The 11,214-nt window shown below is 41.7% G+C and overlaps 1 protein-coding gene across 1 annotated transcript in view; it reads left to right on the plus strand.

Annotated features, from left to right (window-relative positions):
* The window catches only part of ENOX2 (ecto-NOX disulfide-thiol exchanger 2), a 63,362-nt gene extending 52,495 nt beyond the window's left edge, over positions 1–10,867 (plus strand). The window contains exons 11-15 of the mRNA XM_085324356.1: positions 1,573–1,680; positions 2,646–2,702; positions 3,913–4,021; positions 5,782–5,867; positions 9,468–10,867. Of these exons, the coding sequence (XP_085180482.1) occupies positions 1,573–1,680; positions 2,646–2,702; positions 3,913–4,021; positions 5,782–5,867; positions 9,468–9,599 (492 nt within the window). The 3' untranslated portion in view covers positions 9,600–10,867. The remainder of the gene's footprint in view (positions 1–1,572; positions 1,681–2,645; positions 2,703–3,912; positions 4,022–5,781; positions 5,868–9,467) is intronic.
* Positions 10,868–11,214: the final 347 nt, after the last annotated feature.

Here is an 11,214-nt window from a genome sequence, read left to right on the forward strand (position 1 = left end):
TGGAGATGACATCCAGAATGAGTTGTTCCATCACCCTTCCAGGGATGGAGGTGAGGCTGATGAGCCTATAGTTGCCTGGATCCTCCTTCTTGCCCTTTTTGAAGGCTAGCGTGACATTGGCTTTCTTCGAGTCCTCAGGCACCTCTCYAGCTCTCCAAGACCTTTCAAAGATGATGGAGAGTGGACTGGCAACAATATCCGCCAGCTCCCTCAGTACCCGTGGGTGCATCCCACCAGGGCCCATGGATTTGTGGATGTCAGGTTTGCCCAGATGATCTCTAACATGCTCGTCCTCAACCAAAGGAAAGTCTTCCTTTCTGCAGAGTTTCTCCCTTGTCTCCAGGCTCTGGGGTTCTTGAGGGCTTCCGTTAGCAATGAGGACTGAAGCAAAGGCGGCATTCGGTAATTYTGCCTTCTCTGTGTCCTCTGTTACCAGGGCCCTCACCCCATTCAGCAGTGGGCCCACATTTTCCCTAGTCCTCCTCTTGCTRCTGACGTATTTGAAGAATCCCTTCTTGTTGTCCTTAACATCCCTTGCCAGACTTAATTCCAGCTGRGCCTTAGCCTTCCTTGTCGCATCTCTACATACTCTGACTGCATTCCTATAATTCCCCCTAGTAGCCTRTCCCCTCTTCCACATTCTCTGTATTTTCTTCTTCTGTCTGAATTTGGCCAACAGCTCCTTGCTCACCCATGCAGGTCTCCTGCCCSCTTTGCTGAACTTACTTCTTTCTCCTTGGGAAGCACCGCTCTTGATCTTGGAGGAAGTGATGCTTGAATACTAGCCAGCTCTCCTGGACTTCCCTTCCTTCTAGGGCCTTAACCCATGGGATTCCCACAACCCACAACCACCATTTGGGTCGTTTTGATAGACATGAGGTTGGGCTTGAGAAATTTCTTCTGCTTACCTCTAAGATGAGGTTGGTGATTCACTACCCAGTCTTTCTTAACTTTGCTAGCAAGGGTGTGCACAGCTGGTTGTGGTGTGTGTTGCAAGCATCCTGTGTCAGGAGGCTGATGCCTGGGATGTGGGAGCAGTCATCACTTTTTTCTGTTAAGCAGAATTATGCAAGTAGCAGCACAAGTCTCTCCATCTACTAGATATTTTGGAATATTTTGCTAAATTGCAAGACAGTTTGGTCCTAACATGGCACCAGAGTTCTAGGAAGACCTTAAGGCAGCTCCTCCAGGTCACTTGTTTGTGTCTGTGCTACTTTCTCCTGTTTGACTGTGTGCAGCCATACAGTGAGCCAGACTGCAGGAGAGGAATATCTTGCTTTAATATGGATTGGTCCACAACATGTACTTTATTTCATGGATAGCAATGGTTTGGTGATTATGGAATTACTGCCTTGTGTTTACCAAAGTTGTGTTTTTTTACATAAACTACCAAGCAAAGAATATCTCAAGGTGGTTTGTGGAAAAGATTTGTTCCTTATATATACATAACCTTTAATTGTTTTGAATATGATCTATCTGGTCTTCATGGAAGAGTGGTAATTCAATTTGTATTCTTTAAATAGTGGAATGAGATAGATGGGATGTGAATTGTGTTTAACTTTTCTCTTCCAGCATCTTTTGAAAGTGCAAGATGAATATAAAAAGAGAGAAGCTGAGCTAGAAAAAGTGAGAGAAGACAAACTGAAAATAGAAAAATTATTAGAAACCCTTAAGGAGCAGGTATGTGCAGTCTCAGTGCATTGTTATTCTCGGTAGTAAATGCAGTCCTTGGATTTCATAGTTCATCATGAGTGTAGTGAAGGACAGAAGTGTAGAAGATACATAGTCTTGGCTTAGAAGCAGTGATCTTATAAAGTAAGAAAAATTTGCATGCTTAATTGGAGGATTTATATGAATAGTGAACTTGCTGATTGCTTCATTATTACAGTGAGACAGGCTACATAAGCAATTATATAAATAACAGATTAGTTCATTTTTTAGCAAAAGTCTCAGTTACCAGGCATTGATTTTTAGATTTGCGTTTTAAAGACATTTTGATCTGACATCCATAAAGCTCTAATGAATTTAAAGTTTTTAATGGTATTATAATATACTTGCTGGATTTAATGTGGGAACTGATAAAAACATTTAGAATTAAAGTTTTTACATTAGCAGATTCTGTATCTTCTTCTGTTGCTTTATTTTTTTTGTTAATGTCTTCTTGCTGATAACTTGAATCCATGTGGCACAGAACTCAGAGCTTTGCAGTCAGAGTGGAAAAAGTTGAGATGTTAGCAGACATTGGTGCCATGAATAGATACTGTTTCTGCTCAGCTGTGATCTGCTCTGTATTTTGTTTATAGACCCACACGGGAACATCYGCTTGCTCGTTAATAGTCTCCTCTGTAGTGCATACTCAGTTATTTATATACCTCAAGATGGAAAGGAGACATGACAGAACACCACTTCTCTCTAGTGACTGTAGAACCTCTGCTAGGAAACAGATGGGCTCTCCTCTGGTTTTCAAACTTTACCCTCACTGTTTTGTGCCATGTGCTGTGGAATATAAATACTTACCTTTATACTAATTAAAGGAGGATTTGAGTCCCAGTAATTTCCAGCCTAGGAACTTCAACGCCTAATATCAAAGAACAGAAATAGTTGGTTATCGTCAGTAATCCTTCACTTTTCTTTAACTGTCATAGCAAAGCCTAGCAGATGAAGAAGACAAGGAGAGAGATGCAATTGATTGTCAAGGAAACGTAAGTCAAAAAGTTTCTTTTCTGCTACTTCATTTGAAACATCTTGTTAAGGGAAGTAGTGATGGCTCATGGTAAAATGAGTAACTCCTTAGTCTGATTTCTTGTGAAGTGTATAAGCATGGTACATACAGACCATGTGTAATTTTACAAACTGAAATCATTCAGTTATCCATTACTACCAGCTTCTGGCTGGAAGAACAGTAAATGTTTACAACTCTGATGTAGAAATGGCCTCTGGTGTGGCAGATAACTTGTTGCACTTTTATTTCATCTAGCCTTCAAATGTAGTTGTTGGAGYGCCAAGAAAAAGTGGCTCATGCATTTCTGAAAATGCTGCTGGCTGAATTGCAGTCCTTGTGTCTGTTTGAAGCTAGCTCTACTTCCTCAGAGTGCAGAACCTTGTTTTCTCCTGTAGAAGCAAGCTATAGCCTACTTAGTCCAGGACTACACATTTTCAGTACTGTGTAATTCAAAATTGTACTGGCATAAGAAGCAAAGCAAACCCAGGGGACCATTGCATTCTGTCTTTGTTACTGGCTCAACTCCAGTCCATTTCACTAGTGACTGGAGGCTATTTCCAATTATAGTTGTCTATAGCTCTCAGACCCTTGGAATTCAGGATACAGCTTAGGAATAAAAAAAAATCAGGCTTTTAGTGCAAGGACAAAGTCTTTGAATCACCAATTTATTTGGGGGTTAGTAAATTAGGCAAAATTCTGTTTTAATATAGTACTGCAAAACTCAAGTCAAAGACAGTCGGATTCCAAACCCCTTTTCAATCAACAAGCACTGAATTAATCATATCACTTCAATTTAGAATTCTGGAAAATAAAAATCTGTGTCTCAATTAGTCACTGCAAAGCTTTCTTTATAAACTGGTAAAACAGAAAGATAGGCCCTTGTAGAGCAGACATCATACCAGTGAGGCAGGAATGGTGAAGTGCATGTTGTGGCATCTTACTTAACTTCTTGGGCTTTCATGTAGCATGGTATTCAGAAATATTCCAACAGCAACATGAATGTCCATGGTGCTTTGCCAGAGGCATTTTGCAAAATAATAATAGATGGAGCAATGCAATGAATGCAGTGACTCACAGAAACAGGGGAACAAAAATATAGACTCTGTCAAGTATTGCTGAAGTGCTGTTTGGTGTGTAAGAATGCCTGCTGTATTGTTAGTATGGAGAATGGACCCTGTTGTTTTTTGCAGGAGAGCAGTACATCCAGGATTTGTGCATGCAGCCAGGAAAAGGAATGTCCAGCTGAGAAAACACTGAGCAATAGTCCTGTAAAATCTGAACGAGAAGCTCTATTAGTTGGTAAGACCAAGAGGACAGTGGGTTTTTTGATGAGCTTAGTGACACTGCTAGGGATTTGAACTGCACAGGAATTACTTGAAGGTGATGTAGCAGCTCCCACCATCTGTGTTCTTTCTTTTGGTTATRCCAACAGAGAAGGGAATCCTAGAATCAAGGAAAACTGCTGACTTTGGGTAGGGTCAGGGTTTCATCTTGTACRTTGCTCATGTGGAAACCTTGTGCCATGCACCTTTCACTCAATGACACACACATGTAAAGTAGACTTGTGTGTAGTGACAGTTTAGCATGTACCAGAGTGCAAGTAGCTCTGCTGAAAGTTGTCACTGAAGGTAAGTTATGGAGCAGGGTCTCTCTGCATTCAGTTAGGGCTAGATCCACTTTGCAGGATCCTAAACAGTGTCGTGGACTGTGAGACTTTAACCAGCCTGGGCATTGCAGCACCTTCTAGTTTGTGGACGACGTTTATGGACCCTAGACAGCAGTGAGGCACCCCATTAGATGAGGCACATTGTGCCACGTACCCGCAGCGAATAAGCTCTCCTGACTTTAGAAGCTGTAGTCAGAAGGAGAAGAAAGGATAGAGAAAGGTGGCACAGACAGGAGGGCCTGGCTCAGTAAAATGTGAAACATTGCCTGCACTTTCACGTGATGCTTAGCTACAAAGGGATTGGTGACCTCTGATTTACAGTGTAGGCATATATACTACCCTTTTCATCTCTTTTCCCCTTTGTTATTTCTAGTAATGATGAAAAATAGCCTCACACTGTGTGCAACAAATTGTGCAAAGTTTCAGAACAAGCAGCATAAACCAAGAGGTGAATGCTGTTGACCAGCTATTAGCCCAGTCATTCTGGGGCATGTCCTGTCCCCAGAACTGTATACATTGACCCTGACCTTTTATTTAGGCAACATGTTGTTAAAGTTAGTCCCCACTGGGTCTAAAGTTGAAGGGGTTTTTAGCCCAAAGTTTTGGCACTGGATAGATTTTTTGGAACACTGAAAAAGGGGAGGAGAAATTCTTGTCTTGCAGAAGAGACAGTTTCTTTGATTTCTTGTCACTCAGCTTAGTTCCCCTTAGCCATCCCTCTACATTTGATTTGAGAGTAACAGTAAATCATTTACTGCTGTCCAGTGGATCTGTTTGTGCCAGTTCCTGGGCTGGAAGAGGGAAGCTTTGGAGAAAGATCATAGGCACTATCTTTTCCTGCAGATGATGGTAAGAAATACAAGTCAATCTTTTTGATGCACAGAACTGGTTATGAGCTGGAAAGGAGCCTCCGTATGACACCAATAAAACTTAGGTTGCTTTTTTTAATCTGAGTGCTGCAGTGCTTTTGAAATGGGGCACACATACCACTGCTGCCATCCCCTTTCTCCTCATGACTTCAGGAAGTTCAGGGCAAAGATCACGTGGAGATGAGGGAGACTGAACCCAGGACCTTGCACGCTTTTCTTCTCCTTGAGCTCTGTATCCCCATGTTGATGGTAACCCCTTGTTGAATCTCAGCATGGTTTGTCTGTGGGCATGTTACCAGCACTCTCAAAGSAGTGAGAAATGGTGAGGCCTGTTTTAAGAGCTAACTAGCAGCACTGGTAGCTGTTCTTTACTTTGCAGCCGTTGGGCCAAACTGTATTTAAAACCAACACCCCCCAGCCCCCTGCAAAACATCTTCATGTGCTGTGGCAGGAGTAGGAGAATGCTGATGTTCCCAGCTGGCTCTTATCTCGTGAGAATAACGCTTGTGGTATTCTTTCCCCAGGAATAATTTCAACATTTCTTCACGTGCACCCATTTGGAGCCAGCATAGAGTATATCTGTTCCTACCTGCAGCGCCTGGACAGCAAGGTAGGGGTACGGATATTTACATCTCCTCAAGCAAACCGGGGCAGGATGTTTGTACTCTTGAGTCTGATTGTTAAGGTCTGTGTAGTTTGGGTAAAGGGGATCATTGCTTCCATATTTATGTGGGTTTGCAAAGTAAGAATTGGTCTTAACTGTGGAAGAATTTACTGGAAGAAGGAGGTTGTCTTTGCAAGGAGGAGACTGAACTTTCCTTTCAGCTTCTGTCTTGACCCTTACACAGTTTAATTTTAACCTCATTTATACTGTTTGTTATTTTATAACATCTGCTATGCCACTGTTTATGTATCTTCTCTCCAAACTGAACAGTCAACATGTTTTTTTTGCCTCTATGCACAACGTTTTTTTTATGTTTCTTGTCACATAGCCTTTTCTGCCTCTGTTTTGATATTGTAAGTGAAGTTGTTTTTAGAAGGATGCTGTGCAAGCATCTTTATACTACAGAAGCATAAGCACTGAACTGCAGTCCCTGCCACAGAGGGCTGGGCTGTAGAGCAGGCCAAGTGGAGGGATCAAGTGCTTGGTGCAGGGAGTCAAGGAGGTGATAGTAAAAAGAGCACTCAGGCATTTTCCTTAGTACAATGAGGAGCTGCTATTCCATGTAGTACTTCTGTGTCCTGATGGCTTCAGACTGCTTATGAGAATAGATAGGGAATTTGCAAAGGGTTCTGAAGACAGATTCCTTCGTGATCTTCTGCTCTACTGTTCTTCTGTTGTCTTCCTTAAAGTGCTWCAAGAATAGGAGGTTTGCCATTATAGGAATCATCTGTTGTGACTGGAGCTTTTTCAGCTGCTTTTGTTTATAGCTTACTGTTTAATTTTCCCCATTCTAAGAAAGCAAGACTTGCTGGCTTGTATTTTCCCAGGATCACTCTAGCCCTTTAGTTTGAAGATGAGTGTAATATTTTCTTTTCATATTTGTTCTGAATTAGTCTAAGAGGCAAACAGCTGCCTATGTTTTTCTTTGGAGCTCTTAAGGAATTGCCAGCTTGTATTTCATCTCACTTCTGACACTTCCTCGTTGGGATCTGCAGCTTAGAAAAGCGCTTCATGTTACCAGAAGTTTCTACATGAGGCTCAGGAGCAAATCAGAGAGGAGCACTCTGAAAAACATGTTATTTAACCTCTGTGGAATGTCGCAAATCTCTTATTTTTCCCTGCCACTCTGGTAAACTCATCAGCTTGCTAACTTTCAATGGTCTTTTGCACATGGTTGCTTGAAAGGAGGTCCTGCTGTTTGTTCTTCAAGTTACGTCTTAGCTTTCTTGTCTTACGTTTTATTACCATGAGAGCTAGGTGTTAGTGGAGGACATTTGTTTTTAAAGTCTAGCAGAACTTTAGGCTTGAGAAAGTGGTGTGTCTGTGCATGTGCCTCTCCAGTTATGGGCAGAACTTGGTTTCTTGAAGCTGCCAGTAGGGAAGAAAGAAGAAAATAAGAATACATTTCCCTTGTTCCCTGCCCATCAATCTCACCAAGAAGCCCAGCAGGTCAGCAGACAGTGCAAAAGCTAAGATTCTGCATCCAAATCAGTTTGAAGTCATGAAGCAATCCCAATAAAACTTCTGTGTAGTGCTCTAAGCCTTGCAGCCGCTGGATAACACAGGTGTGAGCCTTGCAGCTGCTGGATAACACAGGTGTGGAAGTGCATCTCCTGGGTTGTCCACCCTGTGGTTGGTGCCTTAGGCTGTTCCTGCCTTACCAAACCCATTGCCAACCTGAGCTTGTGCTGTTTTTCTGTGTCTCATAACACCTGGACTGTCATTTCTACCTGATTTCAAAAAAAAGTGATCACAAAAGTGTAACTGCCGAACTCAAATCCATTTTGCAAGGCTGATGATCTTCATGACATGTTTTAGCGTGTCCTGGAAAGAGTTTTGCTTATTGGAGAASGCTAGAGTCAAACATGAGTTTGGAAGGATGGTAGGAGAAAGGACCCAAGATTATCTCTTTGAAAATCCAGTTATGCTTTAGAGAGCATGCAGTGGGATCAGACCTGAAGTTACAGAATGATTCAATCCACTGTGACAGAGATGAATATGAATGTCAGCAACAGGAAGCACTGCTGAGGCATGCAGTTGATGTGAACCTAGCTCCACAATGCCTGGAAAATCATAGTACTGCAATTACAGAGCCACAAACTCCATAAAATGTAAAGAAAATGAAAACTAGAGACTCTAACTGTGGTACATCAACAGAACATGTACAAATGATACTGAAATGCTGTGCAATCTTGGAATATATCCTTATTTTTTCCCCCAAACTATGTCTTAATGCTTTGCCTGAGCTGCAGGTGTATAAAGCTATTGTGCAGTGATAGCTCTGACTGTGTGTCAAAGTAGTCTGAAATACATAGCAGAGGCAATTTTCAATTCTAGTGAATAAAAACAAATTTTCAGTTTTCCTGTTGCAGTTAAACAGTTGCATGCACCTGAACTGCAGGTGTGCRCTGCCTCTCCAGTCTTGCTAAGTCCTGAATCTGTTAACTTGCAGCACCTTAGCTTTTTTCACTTGCTGAAATTTGATTACATCTAGTAAGTGCTTGAATAGTGACATTTCTGGGTCTTCCTGCCAATCTGATTATGGCTTTGGACACAGTTTATGCCTGCTGTGCTACATACACATGCACACACCTCTGTCTGAGGTAAAGGTGCTAGCGGGTAGACACCCTCCTTCAACCCCGGTGAAAATGATATAGAGGTTCTCCAGCACTTACTGGAGACAGTGCCAAGGAGGAAACACTCAGACTTTGCCAGAGTGTTTTCACAAGTGAGCTTCAATGGTATGTGAAAGCCATATAATAGACGTTACACTTCCTACCAGCTGCAGCATTACAAAAGTGTAAAAAGCTACTGTAGAAGGTGGTTACTGAAGAAAGCTTCCAACAGTCACCTTCGAAATAGGGCAAGGTGATGACCAGAGCTCTGGCACAGCCCCAAGGACCTGTTAGGGGCAGGAATTGGGAGGAGGATTTCTCCACTGGTGGTCGCTATCTGAAACAAAACTCTGGGCTTGACAAATCTTTGGTCTGACCTGCTCTAGCAATTCTAGACTTCTTTCATGTTTACATTACTTTTCTGCACCACTATAAATTCTGGATTTGATATCTCTTTTCTCCGAGCAACTTGCCTGCTGTTATRGGCATGGTAGCCACCTTGTAAAAGAGCACATGTAACTGTTCAGGATATGAATCAAAATTCCTCATGTACCTGGTTTCTGTACCCCACTAGCTGAGAGCTCTATTGTTAAATCAGTGGTAAAAGTACTCACTATTCAGTTATTTAAATATTTGGGAGTTTTTAATCCATTATCTTGCATTTCAAAATGTAAAAAATTAGGATAGTCCTTTTCACCTTATTTCTAGTACTGTTTTGGGGGCAAGTTGGCTGCAGATACAGTTTGACAACAACACAGCACATGCTGCACCCAAGACTATCACCATTAGTATTTGGATGGGTGTCTAGGGAAAGCCTAAATATGCTTAGTGAATGAAACGTGTGTTGAGYTTGAATATAGCCAGTGATTACAAAGCTTCTCTGACCAAGAGCCTGTTAACGTTCAATGAAATTTTCCCTTCCTTTTCACAGATCTGCACCACAGAAGTGGAAGTTCTCATGACCCGCCTTCAACATACCTTCAAACAGGAGCTGAGTGGGGTTGGGGCTAGTCTAGAGAAAAGATGGAAGTTTTGTGGCTTTGATGGACTGAAAATGACTTGAGCTTCAGCCTAACTGATTTAACACTGAAAACAACAGCAGAACATGTGCATCAAGAAAATGTAGGATGCCTCTTACCTCTGTTCATGATGATTACCTTGCACGCGTCACAGACTCGGGTGGAATAATATGTAAGTGAACTCACAAGTCCAGAGCAGCACCTGGAAAAAACTTCAAGTGCTGTAGCTTCTCCGATCAGTTATTTTGGTAACGAACAAGTGCTGTCTGATATATTTTGTGGACAAAGTTCACATCTGATGTTTTTAAGCACAGAATATTAACTATATGTTTTGCCAATGTGTATGTTTTACATGCCCAAATCTCTCCTCTTGTACCTTGTTTTTACTAGTAAGAACAACCATAGACTGTTCTCCGAAGAACAACAAAGAGATGTTTCCTGATTTCTAGAACCACCAAAAGGAGAAAAATAGGTTTTTTTTCATTTAGACATTTATATGATTGAAAACTGAGCTCTGTTTAAACAGAAAAAAGAGATGTAGGTGACTCAGAGTCTCTCTGAGCCTAACAGTCGGTTCTTTTTCACACTATTTTCTCTACTAATGATTTAACAGTTAAGTTAATAGGAAGACAATGTCACTAGGAGCAGCATGGGATAATGGCAGTGCCTCTTTGGGTCTGTGCATTGCAGAATCAGTCTGTAAATAATCTTTTACATGGGAAGGGTATTTAATTTTCTACTGATCTGTGTGGGGTAGAGGGCCTACTTCAGATCTGTATTTTGCTAATGGTTTCTTCTGGCTTACCATCAAATTTTTCCACCCACATTGCTTTTGAGACTGGTCTTCTAAAAGTGTCTGAGACAACACGGGCTTTTTGCCTCCTGAATCTCCCAAAGGCTGTTCCTTACATTCTTACTAAACTCCAGACTCTTCAATTCTGTGTTAGTAAGATATAGGCTAAAATGCTTTAAAAAAAAAAAAGAAACAAAAAAAAGAAAAAGAAAAAAAAGAAAGAAAGAAAGAAAAAAAACCCCTCTCTCTGAATTCAGAGGGCTCTGGGAATAGATGCCTCCTGGAGTTGGAGCAGCTAGTAAGGGACCTGTGCACAGTTTTTTTCCAGCACAGGCAGCAGGAACAGGTGAAATGAACCTTTTGTGTGGTACTTGGCTGGTTGCCTGCTTCTGAAATGGAAGGATTGCTACACTGGAAGCAGCTGAAAACCCTTTTAAAGAAATCCTCTGCGAATATTTGTGTCACTGCAGCTGGACATTGTATTTTTAAGCAATAAACTTTTTTTCTTTTAATGTTCAAGTCTTGTTCTTGCTGCTTCCTTTCTCTCATGTAAGTTGCGTTGCGTGCTGTTGGGAAGGAGGGTAACTCAATCGGTAAGGTGAGACCAAGGTCTCTGAAAGCCTGGAGCTTCACTGTCCTTGTGGCAGACATCTACTTTTGAGTTTCTACCCTATGGCATGTCTAGATGTCAGACTTCATGCTCTGCATGTCTTCACCTGCTACTCCTTGACAAGACCAGAGCTGAGTTCATCGCCTTTAAGTCATAGAATCATAGAATCAGTAAGGTTGGAAGGGATTTCTGGAGATCATCTAGTCCAACCCCCATGCTCAAGCAGGGTCACCTGGAGCATGTCACAGGGTTGCAT

Source organism: Rhea americana, unplaced genomic scaffold (assembly GCF_003343005.1).
Source record: "Rhea americana isolate MKP2758 unplaced genomic scaffold, rheAme1 scaffold_90, whole genome shotgun sequence".
NCBI lineage: Eukaryota > Metazoa > Chordata > Aves > Rheiformes > Rheidae > Rhea > Rhea americana.